General features: G+C 31.8%; 1 protein-coding gene across 1 annotated transcript; it reads left to right on the top strand.

Annotated features, from left to right (window-relative positions):
- Window positions 1–1,397: 1,397 nt before the first annotated feature.
- Window positions 1,398–2,114, top strand: LOC139863665 (secreted RxLR effector protein 161-like). Its single transcript, XM_071852274.1, has one exon. It carries the CDS (start codon window positions 1,398–1,400, stop codon window positions 2,112–2,114), a length of 717 nt encoding a protein of 238 aa, XP_071708375.1.
- Window positions 2,115–14,414: the final 12,300 nt, after the last annotated feature.

Raw genomic sequence — 14,414 nt, 5'->3', positions numbered from 1 at the left:
TGATAAAACAACCCATGACCATATGTACAAACTTCAAAACAAATTGTAAAATCTTTTACAAAACACCTCATGAATACATGTACAAACTTTGAAGCATATTGTACAACCTTCATATAATAAGTGTATTTTAGTTATATAAAAAAAATTAAAGAGACATTTATTGTTACTAATAATTATTATAAAAATTATAAATACTCAATTTTGGAGTAAACTTTATTATTATTATTATATTATTATTATTTAAATTTGAGTTCTTTTTACGGGATTAATTACGTTATATGTATGCGAATTACATGCCTCTAAAATGTTGTAATGTAGTTTTTATGACAAGAAAAATAATAATTATGATGAAAATTGGAAGAAAGTGGTGGGAGAATAAACGTAGTTCATTTATTCTGACCAAGTTAAGTATATCAATATGTTTGTAAAAACAACGACAAGTTTCTTAGTCGGAATCTGTGGTTTCACTGGTTATTAACTAAATGACTTTAGCATTTACGCTCACTTAATACCTAAAACATATAATTAGACTGTTTCATTTAAATAAACTCGTGGTTCCGATCATTTCATTAGTATATATATTATTAGTCAATATATGATGAATGATATAACTGATGGCATCATCGTAATGTCATTATTCACTATAATTTTTTTTATCTAATCTATTCTTTTGAGATTCTCATACTTTTTTTTTCCTTCTGTCTACTAAAATTTTAAATGATTCACTTTATGATGTAAAAAGTTTTTAGATAAACTAAAAAGTATATAAGCTAATTTACATTTTCAACATAAATGTATAATACGTCAAATTTTTTATTAATAAAAGTTACATAACTAACTAAATATGTATTTAATCATATATGTTACTCTTAAAATTAATACAATAAAATGTATTATATTTAACAATTTTTTAGATTAAGAAGTGAAAGTAATTTATTGCTTACAATTAACAGTTTATGTGACAAATTGAAGAAAAGTAGATGAAAATTTAGAGTTTGAACTATAAGTATGGTATATAAAAACTTGTAAGTAACATTAAAGATCATATTTTTATTACTTTATAATGTAACATTAATAATAACATTATAAATATATTGCAAATATTTTTCCGTAGTTACAAATATATATATGAAAAAAATGAAAATATATTATTGTTCTATATTAGTACATATAAGTTTATATAACAAGCACTTTGAAATAAGTTTTAAGATACATTATTGAATTTAAAAAGAAAATGAATAATACGTTTTCTTCATAATTTCATTATCTATTGAATTTGAAAAAATGAATAAGAGAATTATTTACCTACATTTTTCTCACAAATTTCATTATCTATGCGTAACATCAGGTGAAAATGAATTTATTAAGAGCTTAAGGATGTGAAGTTGTTCCGACAAATGGTTGGAAGTTTGATTTATCTAACCATTACAAGCCCGAAAATTGTTTACTCGGCTGGCATTATTTTACAATTTATGCAATGTCCAACTAATGTTCATCTTGATGCAGCTAAAAGGATCCTTCGTTATGTAAAAGGATCAATGGGCCACGGCTTGTGGTATAAGAAGTGTGATGATGTTTTGTTAAATGGTTTTGTAGATGCAGATTGGATGGGAGACGCAAATGATAGTCATTCAACTTTGGGTTACTGTTTTAACATGAGTTCCGCGGTTATTTCATGGTGTAGCAAGAAGCAAGACGTTGTTGCTTTGTTTAGCACGGAAGCGGAATACATAGCTGCAACTATGGCAGATCAAGAGTGTACTTGGCTAAGAAGATTGATTGGTGACATACTTGAAGAAGTAGATTATGTTGTCAAACTGAAATGTGACAACGAAAGTGCAATCAAACTTGCTTCGAATCCTGTTTTTCATGCTCGTACTAAGCATATAGAAATGAGGTATCATTTCATTCGTGAAAAGGTTCTTAGCGGGGAAAAAAAGCTAGCAAATGTAAGGACAAATGATCAAGTAGCCGACATCTTTACTAAAGCTCTAATAAAAGCCAAGTTCATGGAATTTCGAGAGGCGTTGGGGATTTTTGATCGGGAGTTTGCACTAAGGGGGAGTGTTAAAATATTAGTGCACAACTCAAGTGGCTCAACTTGCTCAACTTAATTTCGAATTTTATTGCTCAAGTTGCTCAACTTTGTCCAAGTGGGTTTAGGCCATTATTGACCAAATTAATGGTTAAGGTGTTTAGTGGCCAGCTTGACATTATCTTTATGGCATACTTGCATAATCAACTTTCCTTTTATCTTGTTTTATTATACCTAGTTATTGGTGAGTTCACATGTATGCTAGTTGTCATATTGGTGTGTTCACATGTATACTAGTTGTCATCTAGCTATACTAGTGGGTCTAGTTGTTGGTGTGTTATGATTATGTATTGCTTAATCATCTATATAAGGATTTGATTGTAACCATTTGAAATCAATCCAACACATTTAGTTTTTGATATTCTTGTTCATATTATTTCCTTAACCTTTCATTCATAGCAAATAGCTTGTTGTATTATGAAATATATAGAGATGGATGTTGTCATGCTGCAATTGTGTTGTGTATTAGGCAATTTACTAATGAAAAACCCTCTTTGTACCTTACAACATTAACCAAAAAGATCTACTGATTCTCGATGAATAGACACAAAAATAAGAGTTAACTAGGGTTCCTATCAGATGATGCTTATCTGCGACTGGGATGCTTACCATCTGCTTGTGGTGGCGGCAGTGTTGTAAATGACGGCCGCCGGTGCCGCATTTTTGTGACTAATCCATCCCGACTCGAATAAAAACATCCAATAAGTCGGTCAACGGATAAAAGTCAGGTCATAGTTAGGAAAAGTCATGTCAACGTCAGTTAAAAGTCAGATTTTTGTCGCGCCTTGTCCTATTCTTAACAAAAATCCCAACCCATTTAAAAATTTGATAAGAAAGACACCGACTTACATAGTATCCCTTAAAGATAAATTATTAACTGAATTATGATCCTGGAAAACATTATAAAAAGTCTATATATTATGTAAATTACAACCATGCCATGCCGTCTTATATGTAAATCATTTATTTTTAAAACATTAATATTTAAAGTACTTATATCAATATTTAAAGTATTTATGTCCAAAATATGTATATTCAATCTATTAATATTTAAAATACAACGTTAGACAACTCCCGACTCGTCCCCCTCCGTGTCCCTGCCTCGTCCCTCTAGGGTCTCTACCGACACGTCCCGACTCATGTCTTTTACAATCTTGGGTGGCGATTATTGTGGCACCTGTGCTCCCTGGAAGCTCCTTGAAAACCACCTCCAGCATGAGCAGTTGATGCCACAGAACTGAAAGACATATTACTTTCCTGCTGCAACACCTGACCTTGGGGCCCAGTAGGGACCTTAGGTGACACAAAATTAGCTCCCCTAAGCACATCGTAGCCAGGCCCACCAAATTGTGGTCCTTGCAGTCCTTCAAAAGTGGTACCCCTCTGTAGATCAGGATTAGATCCTCTACATGCATCACCGGGTACACTGGGTACACCGGGTATTTTTCCGTCAAACGCAGTCCATCACCTGGAGAGATTCAAGATGGTCATTGTATTATTTCTTTTCATTATCATAAATTTTCCTGAAAACAACCCCAAAACCAAAAGTGTATTATTCATTATAACTTCACATTACCAATGTTTCGGAAAAAATGTATTCTCAAATCATCATCAAATAAAATAATACAAGATTGAACATTAGCAACATCATGCAGTACAGTTACCTACAATGCTGATACTCTTGCCTAAGACCCTCAAGTTCTGACATCAAAGTAAAAACCTGTTGTAAATCCATGTGAACTCTTTGATGATCTTCTGTCAATTTTTTCACTTTTAAAACTAGTTCATCCGTAACTGAAAGCAAGCTATGTGCAACTGCCCTTGCCTTTCCCAGTTCAGACTGAAGTGGGTCCGCCCCTTGAAGATATGCTTCCATATTCCCAATTTTATCCAAAAGGCACATTATGTGTTGTTCTCTCTCTAATTTTATAGCTCTCACGTGATTATGTAACATTTGTAGCTCATGTTGTATGGCTGCAAAATCTTTCCTCAAGGTTTACTACTAAAGGAGAGCTTCTTATTAGAGAGATAGTAATGTCGGTAAATACTACTCATAATAAGCTATCATACTTAATGACTACTTCTACCTTAAAGCCCAAAAAAATTATTGTTGGTGTTATTTTTGATATAAAAATGATATGGTTACTTGTCCCACATTGGTGGATGAAAGAAAAGAGGAGTACCCTCTTTGAATATAAAATGAAGTTGTCCCACATCGGTGGGAGGAAGAAGTTGGAGGTTGGTGACTTGGTTATAAAAGGAGGAATAAGTCTTCATTCCAACTTGCACCAATCAATACACTTTAAGTATTTGAGTATTTCTTTCTTTCTTACCCTTGTTTGAGAGTTGTATTAGTTAAATACTTTGGAAAGTGTAGTTGGCTTAAGAGAGTCGTCTATATCATTATAACAATTTGTGATATATAGTGTATTTCTCTCTTTGGAGGCCCGTGGTTTTTCTATTATTTTGGAGTTTCCACGTTAAATTCTTGTGTTGTGATTGTTCTTATTTCTTTACTGTTTTCATTGGGCGTTTGTTGGGAATTAGTGAGGCCGTAATTTCCTAACAACTGGTATCAGAGCGTCAGGTTTGGCCGAGGGTCTCGGTTATAGGAGTCGGAGTATGCTCTGTGGTTGCCACGGGAGTGGATCGTCCACATCATAAACAAGTTCTATTGATCGTATAGGGTATCTGGTTAGACAATATTTTTCTGATTCGGAGTAAGTGGTGTCAAGAATTTGTAGTGGACAGGGTGTTGGATTTTCCAATTTAACGGATCCTGTGCTCCACTCCACTACATCTGTCGACTAGTTGAAATGTGGGTAAAATCAAAGAAAGTGTTGTTCATTAGATACATATACGATGTCGAAGTTCAGTCCAATGAGGTTTGATGTAGAGAAATTTGATGGGAGGATCAATTTTGGCTTGTGGCAAGTTCAAGTCAAGGATGTGTTGATTCAGTCCGGGTTACACAAGGCCTTTGTAACAACCCGTCTTTTTCCGTTTACATTATGTTTATTTATTTTAAAGTCCGTTATTTAATTATAACATCTCCCGTTAAAATGCATTTTAAAAATAATTCGTTTAGTTAATTCACGCACCCGCTTTTAAACTCGAGGGACTATTCGTGCCAAATGGCCAAACTTGATCACTAGGTCAACTAGTCAACCATCTTCTCCTCCACTCATCCATTCACCTACCACCTTCTACTACTTCCACTTTTTACTCTCAAACTCCCAAATCAAAGATTCATCATCTATTCAAGATCTAGCAAGCCTCAACTCAAACAAATTGTACTTTCGAAATCCTCTCATCATCCTCTACACATAGATATCAATTTCATTACTTGGGGTGAGCTTTTCAAAAACTCTAGATTTTTGTTCTTGGTGTTCTTAACTAATAAATGTGTTAATTAGTGTCTATGGCTTAAGTCTAACATGAATATGTGATTTATATGCTTGTTCTTGTCATTTTGGTGTAACAAGCATGAACTTGAAAATGGGTGTGTTTAATCTTGAGTTTTGGTTGATTAAATGTTGTTGTTATGTTAAAGTTCATGTACTAAATGTGTTACTAGTATCATTAGCTACATTTTGGTATGTAGGTTGACTTGGAAAAACTCCATTAACATGATTGTTGAATTTATGATTTTTGGATAGGGTTTGATAGCCTTAAATGTGAATTTTGATGCATTAAATGCTTTGCAATGTTGTTGTAAGTGTTTAGTAGTATTGTATGCATAATTACCTACGAAATGGTGTATTATATGTGTGTATTAAGTTCCCAAATCATCATTTACATTTATGAGCTTGAAACATTAAATGGTGAGTATTAAATGATCATTCGACGAGTTTTCGGTTATTGTAAATGTTGGTTTTGGTTGATGAAATGTGTTTAGTTGTATTCCTCGTTAAATTACCTTTCCAACGATATGAGATACATGTTTTGAATGTTTACGGTTCGTTATTTATGAATTGGTGAATTTTGGTTTTAGACTTAAACACTTGAAACAGCCCAGGGATCAGCCCACATGTATTGCCGCGGCGCGGCCCACCTTTGGCGTGGCGCGTCATTTGCCTGGATTGGGGGCTGTTCAACTTTGCGTTTTCACGTTTAATTCTAACTATGCTACGCACCTCTGATTAACATGTAATTTGTTCTAACATGCTCATATATGATTAATTAGCTAAGAAAAATTGTCCGAGACCCGACCCGAACGTGTTGACTTTTTTGTTGACTTTGACTTGACCAATGTTGAATTTTATTCAAACTTAACCAATACTTTATTTAATCGTTCTAACATGCTTTTATACTTATATCTTGCATGAAACTTGACAACTTGACTCACATGCTATATATAATCGAGTCATAACGAGCCATAGGACTAATTGAACGACTTTGACCGACTTCATACTTTACCGATATTGATACAACCTATTGTTTAGGTCGAGACTAGCATTCGTTCTTGCACACGTTTACTTTGTGAAGTACATTTATATTCGTGCACTCAAGGTGAGATCATAGTCCCATCTTTTCAACAACTTTTATTCTTTAAATCATGGGACGAGAAACACATACGTTTTATACTTTTATACTTTGAACACAAGTACAGAAACAAACATTCCACATGCGAGTTAGAAAAAAAAGCCTCAATTCAATTATCATTAGTTACACTTGTAGGGTGTAAACGTGAACTTATGTTGTGTGGATCCATATGGGCTTGACGCGCCCTCATTCGGACGGTTCGCTACCGTTAGCGGATGAAATATATTTTCGGTTATAGTGTAGGTTCTAACACTATGATAATGGGGTTCGTAATACAGTCAAGTCTTGATAATTGGGTGCTCGCGAACGTACAACAACTTTGGAATGCAAACGATTTGGATAATCAACTTTATATTAAATCTTGTGGTTCAATACAACATACTTGCTAAACCTATGATTTCACCAACATTTTCGTTGACATATTTTTCTATGTTTTCTCAGGTCCTTGAACACTATGTGTTACATGCTTCCACTTATTTCCTTTCAATCCTTGGAAGCGTAATAGAAAAAATGATAAAGAATAATTACCTGTTTCGCGTAGCTATCATATGACTCGCGTATTTCAAGCACAACTTTATATGTAAGGTGTAGATAATCATACGAACCGTGTAATGTAATTATGGAAAACGAGAATCCAACAGCCACCTTTGCTGTTTCGCTACAACTACCGCCACCTTATTTTTTTTTCCTTGATTCCTCTCGGCTGGACTGCTGCTTTATTTTTTTCTCCACGAAGTTGATGCGGAGTCAGAAATATAAATGGAGTTATATACTGAGATATAATCTATATATGTGTTATGTGATTCTATATATGGAACGAACGCGTACATGTGTTAGTGCTTTGGTAGGGCCTCAATTATACAAATGAAAGTCACTAGTGGACTGAGTGGAAATCGATTAGTTTGATTGAATGGACCTCATGCTTTTATTTTATTTTATTTTTTGTTTTGTTTACCAAGTAATTGATGGAATAAATAGGGCCAAGATGTAAATTGTACATCTCTTTCTTTTGAGCTGTAAAGGATAAAGTATGATGATAACCATGATCATTGATGGGTTTTGATTATGATAATAGTAACATGATGAGATCGATGCAAGAATGAAGATGATGACTGTGATATCGTATGGTGATGATAGAGGTACGGTTATAATAGATGATGATGTTTATGAGATACGAGATAATTGATGATGATGATATGATCATAATAGAAGATTATGATAATGTTATAGTGATGAATACCGAAGGTAGATAGTGACCTGTATTGTTTTAATTATTTTTTTTTGTCTTCGTTCCTCTTCCTGTTTTCCAGCTGGGGTCGAGAACACCCAATTTAAGTATTGGACTGATCTTGTTTTTGGTCGTGATTTATTATATTGATGTTGGGCCACTTAATTTTATTTAGGATTTGCAATTTGGGCTAGAGATGTTGAGCCTCCCAATTATTCTTCAGGAAGATTAAGAATGATGATATCGTGTTATCATTATGATGGTGATTAGCAAAATAAATGAAGATCATGGTGATGATAAAATGAATGATGCGCTTATGATGGTGGTTATATTAGATGATGATGATTTGGGTTTGAAGAAGAGGAAACTGTTCGGACACAATAAATAATTAACCGAGCAAATTAAAACAAGAATGGTCATATGGTTAGATGGTTTGGGTGTGGTTGTTAAACGAGAGGTCGCGGGTTCAAACCCGGACTTGAGCATTATTTTTAGGACTACTCCATTGAGGTAGTTATTACTAATACTCTTATATATATTATTTCATTATTATTATTATTATTATTATTATTATTATTATTATTATTATTATTATTATTATTATTATTATTATTATTATTATTATTATTATTATTATTATTATTATTTTTATTATTATTTTTATTATTATTATTACCACTGCTTTTACCATTAGGATTATTATTACAACTAAACTAGTATTATAATTATCATTAGCAGAAAAATTATTAGTGTTATAGTTATTATAATTATCAGTATTATTATTATCAAATATTATTTTAAGTATTATTATCACTATTATTGTTTTTATTGTAAAAATAATACAACTTTTATTTAGTATTATTATTATTATTTCTACCAAAAAATATTAAGTTATATGTATTATATGTATTATATATATCAATTATCAATAAATTAGTTAATTAAAGTAGTTTAATAAGTATTTGATATATTAATATTAAGAACTTACTTAAGTTAAAAATAGATATTAATTATTTATTAACGAGATAGAAAATGAAAATATAAAATATATTACTAATATATTTACATTACTAATATTAATATATAAACTTACTTGATTTCGATTATATGTGTTAATATATATATAATCGATATAGGTTCGTGAATCCAAGGCCAACCTTGCATTGTTCAGTTTCGTCGTATGAATATTTTTACTACAAAATATTGGATAGTGACTTTCATTACTCCCTTTTTAAATGCTTTTGCAATATATATTTTTGGGAATGAGAATACATGAGCTATTTTTATAACTGTTTTACGAAATAGACACAAGTAATCGAAACTACATTATATGGTTGAATGATCGAAGCCGAATATGCCCCTTTTGCTTGGTAGCCTAAGAATTAGTAAACCAGTCTACTAATTGACGCGAATCCTAAAGATAGATCTATTGGGCCTAACAAACCCCATCCGTTGTAGCGGATGCTTTAGTACTTCGATGTTGTTTTATCATGTCCGATGGATGTCCCAGAATGATAGGGGATATTCTTATATGCATCTTGTTAATGTCGGTTACCAAGTGTTTAATCCATATGAATGATATTTTTGTCTCTATGCATGGGACGTATATTTATGAGAAATGAAAATGAAAATCTTGTGGTCTATTAAAATGATGGAAATGATTATTTATGTTAAACTAATGAACTCACCAACCTTTTGGTTAAAACTTTAAAGCATGTTTATTCTCAGGCATGAAAGAAATCTTCCGCTGTGCATTTGCTCATTTTAGAGATATTACTTGGAGTCATTCCTGACATATTTCAAAAGACGTTGCATTCGAGTCGTTGAGTTCATCAAGATTATTATTAAGTCAATTATAGTTGGATATATTATGAAATGGTATGCATGCCATCAACTTTCGATGAAATGAAAGTTTGTTTTTTAAAAACGAATGCAATGTTTGTAAAATGTATCATATAGAGGTCAAGTACCTCGCGATGTAACCAAATGTAATGTATTCGTCCAGATGGATTAGGACGGTTCTCTACAGGTGGTATCAGAGCAGTGGTCTTAGCGAACCAGGTCTTGCATTAGTGTGTCTAACTGATAGTTGTTTAGATGCATTAATGAGTCTGGACTTCGACCGTGTCTGCATGTCAAAAGTTTTGCTTATCATTTTGTGTCGAAAATTACCTGCTGTTCATTCTTATTCTATACACATCTTACTACATTAATTGCATGAATAGTGTAGAGACAAAATTTATATCCTAGCGTATCTGCTAATTTATATCTTAGCGTACCTATTAAGGTAAACTTTGCCTGATATTTTCCGTAAATTTCTCCGTAATATAAGGGATACTGGTACTCTATATATCTATGCATATTATGCATTGAGAATACCATCCAACTATCATTTGCTGTCACTAAACATTTCATACCAAAAATCGTTTCTGTGATCGCGTAAGATGGCCTCTACGAATCGACCAAGTTCATCTGACTCCGAAGACAGCGTGACGGGAGCGCACCAACCGATCAACTACGGTGATTACTAGAGAAAATGGGAGTGGGTTCGCGACATACTCACCCTATGGAGAAGGGAAGAAGGTACTCTATATCATGAGTTGAATCTACCGCCTAACATCGGAGTACTCGACCCGCTCACTGGCGAACCTGTTCGCAACACTGCTTATACCCTCTTTGCGAGAATTTTTCGTCTTGAGGCTACCATTAACGGAACTAGAAAAGATATCCAACCTCCACCTCACACTGATAACCAACCATGGTTAGTAGAAGAAGTCAACGAGCTTCACGCTCGAGTAGTGGCTTTGGAAATTATGGTGCAAAAATTACTAGCTTCAGCAACATCACCGACATCAACAGCACCACCAGCATCAGCACCAATAACACCAATACCACCAACAACACAAGCCTCAACATCCACATCCCAAGCCTAAATTTCACAATCTGTCCCACGAACATCAACATCACACGCACCATAGATACCAAGGAGTACCAACAACAATGAACGATGAAGTATTGATCCATAACTTCATTGAAGAAATATTCTGCGAAGAATATGTGATTTCTAAAAGTTTTAGAGATTATGTATTCTAGTTCTAACCGAAAATCAAATGAGCTTAATATCATATTAACTCATTAAATTCATGATTTCATCTGAAGAAAATATATATGTATATATATTTTCATAAAGATTGTAATTAAAATATTCTCTTGTACAAACTGTTAATGGTGAAAATATTTTAACGGGTAGGTAATACCCGAGAAATATTTAGATTTCATATTAATATGTTACACTGTACATTCTTCAAATCCGATTCAACAATCATTTACTATCCTACTTTCAACCAAGATATACGTATCCGTTCACCAAAGAATAACCATTTTCATTCAAATTTAATTTCATATTCGGATTTTGACCGATCAAAATCCAAGTCAAGATTTAACAGAAGACATCACTTTTAGATTCCTATATCTTTCAAAGCCATACTTTGAATTCAAAACTGTGCCAGATCCATTGGCGTGTTATTACCGAAAATAACTTTACAATACCTTTCCAAAATTAGCCAATTTTGTCACAGCCCCAGCAAATCAACTTCGACTTTTAGTCGGATTAGCCTTATTATAACTTTGATATATAAGTTTGCCACTTGATTTCATCCTAAACAATCATTCGTATCTTAACGATTACCATCAGCGTTTAATCATCTAAAAACACAATTCTCTTGAAACCACCTCGGATTGATAACCGATGATTCAGATATGGTAGCATTAAATGCAGAGGAAACAACAAAAGTGTAGATGGTCTAAATGGCCAAGAGTTTGATGATAAACAATGGAGTATTAGAAACACTCGATAGAAAATTTAGTACTGGAAAACAGATTGAGCTAACCTTGAAGGAGACCAAGGTAAAATACAAGGGCCATACCATATATATAAAGAATCCAGGTAATTCCGGATCCGATGAAACCTTCAACGAATACCTTACTCCGAAGTCATGTTAAAAATCTTGCGGAAAATTTTCTTTATCAACCTTTGAACTTCGAAATTCCAAAATATCATCATAAATATCTTCGATATTTCTGAGGATATTTTCATAACTCTTCTTATCCGAAATTAGTTATCTCTTCGTGCTATCCGTATTACATCATAAAGGAAACTGTTTTAGTTTCTCTATTCTCTAAAAATTCAAGTTTTAAATTATGAATGATTTCTGGAGAAGTGTTGGAAATTGAAGCATGAGTTAGTATAATATAATGTGCTTGTCCAACGTGATTATATTACAGTAAGTCATGCTAAATTTCTAATGGAACGTGATGATTCACAGACTATACCGTCATCATGTGCCATGTTACATAAATTTTTCATTCTAATTAACCTCTGAAAATATCAAGAAAATATATTCTTGATAGTTCCATTCTCAGTGATTCTGGTAATTTGACAAATCAAATCGTGCTATTACGTTCTTTCTTGTTTAGAACATTAAGTTTATTCGAAACTCCATACTTACGAATTCTGGACCGTTACTCGTTTTACTAGAGGTCGAGAAGAGAATGAAAAGGCAAAGAGGTCCGAAACATAAGGGAAGATATAAAACTCGACAACAACACAGAAATCACAAACCGTGTACATTAATACGAATAGCAATATAAAGACACGGGAGTATGATAAACACAATAACCCCAATAGTGAAGTAGAAGTAAACAGATTCCTCCGGTGCGAGATGAAAAAAGAGAATAATCGATATGAAAGTCATGAATATATCCAGAATTAAAACTGGATGAAGCATATTGACTAATGATTTGGAAGCATGAATTTAAGAATAGAAAATGGGAGTAGTGGGAAATAATGGAAAGGAAGAAATTCATTTATAGTGGAAATACTAGATAAAGTAATCGAGACAGATGATTGCATTTAATTATAGAGATCTTAATTTACATAAATCCCGAAGAATCAGATCTTATAGATTTCGAAGATTTTCTTTTAAATTCCTTGAATTCCGGAATTCAATCGAGACAACGTCAAAAGTTAAGACGAACCTTATTTTCCTAAATTAAAACGTGACTACATCAAAAGTTAAATCTCTATCTCAATCTTTGGTGACTGCTTCACTCGTACGCTCCACATAATCGAATCATTTTATCTATATTAATCAATACTGATAAAACTCTCTTTATCAACTCATATTCGTCATGAAAATATTTTTATTGATAACCATGACAACCACATTCAAATTTCGGGGCGAAATTTCTTTAATGGGTAGGTACTGTGACGACCCGAAAATTTTTGACCAAATTTAAACTTAATCTTTATGTATTTCTGACACGATAAGCAAAGTCTGTTAGGTTGAGTCTCAAAATTTTTGAACTGTTGATGTGGATTCAGTTAACCTTCGACTATTCTCGACGATTCACGAACAATTATTTTTAAATAAATATGTATATATATATATATATATATATATATATATATATATATGAATTCTTTACATAAATAATATTGTAATCAATATCAATTAAAGATTCAATATATTAATTACTAAACAGGATAAAATTAATAAATTGTATTACGAGTTTGAATATAAATGTTATATTAATATTATATTCATTACTTTCATTATTATTATTATTAATATTAATATTAATAGTGTATCATTAATATTATTATATACATATATATATATACATATATATAAATTTGATATATATACAAATTGTTATAGTATTTTTATTACTAATATTATTATTATCATTAATAATATTAGAATTAGTACAATTAGTATTATTATTAATATTAATATCATTATTAGTAATATTATTATTTCCAATATACAATATATAAATATGAAAATTTGATATGTATGATTTGTTATATTTATTAATTATTATTAAACTTATTCTTTTATTTATAAATCCTTAATAATATTATCTATTATTATTATTAATAATATTATTAACGCTATTATTAACAATTATCAATATACTTAATATTAAGAATTTGTATTATTAATTTTAGTATTATTTATAATATTAGAAGTAATTATTATTATTAATTTACTTTTATATTTATTTAATTACATAAAAATATATAAAGAAATTAACAGATGGTACGATATTGTTACACATAACTATCATACTATATATGATTTACAAAATTCGTACAATCAAGGATCCAATCACTGAACGCATCCAAATTCTATTAGCTATCAACTTCCCCTTTTAATTTTTTAATATATTTCGGTACTGAGCGAATGATTCTTGTCGAGTTTGTTAAGCTACAAAACAAATGGGTCGTATCATCTTTACAGCTTCAAATATTCAATTACAATACATAATGTTAACCATTACTGAAATTTGAATGGAGGAGGAGAAGAATCAAACAAATGAATATAAAATTTGTTACCTATCAATATCAGTAAATCGTACGAATCTGTTTTCAATCTCTTTCTACTTTTATTTCTTTGTTTCCTTCTTCATGGATTGATTCCATCTGTCGAACACACTTTCTTTATATAACATACGTTGGCCTCAAATTGTGGAGGAAGTTAT

This window comes from Rutidosis leptorrhynchoides, chromosome 8 (genome assembly GCF_046630445.1).
Source record: "Rutidosis leptorrhynchoides isolate AG116_Rl617_1_P2 chromosome 8, CSIRO_AGI_Rlap_v1, whole genome shotgun sequence".
Taxonomy (NCBI): Eukaryota; Viridiplantae; Streptophyta; class Magnoliopsida; order Asterales; family Asteraceae; genus Rutidosis; species Rutidosis leptorrhynchoides.
The sequence above is the reverse complement of the archived record's forward strand: the minus strand, read 5'-3'. Positions and strand labels throughout refer to the sequence as shown.

Coding starts and splice junctions, on each gene's coding strand:
- LOC139863665 (XM_071852274.1), top strand. CDS start 1,398: ATGGTTGGAAGTTTGATTTATCTAACCATTACAAGCCCGAAAATTGTT.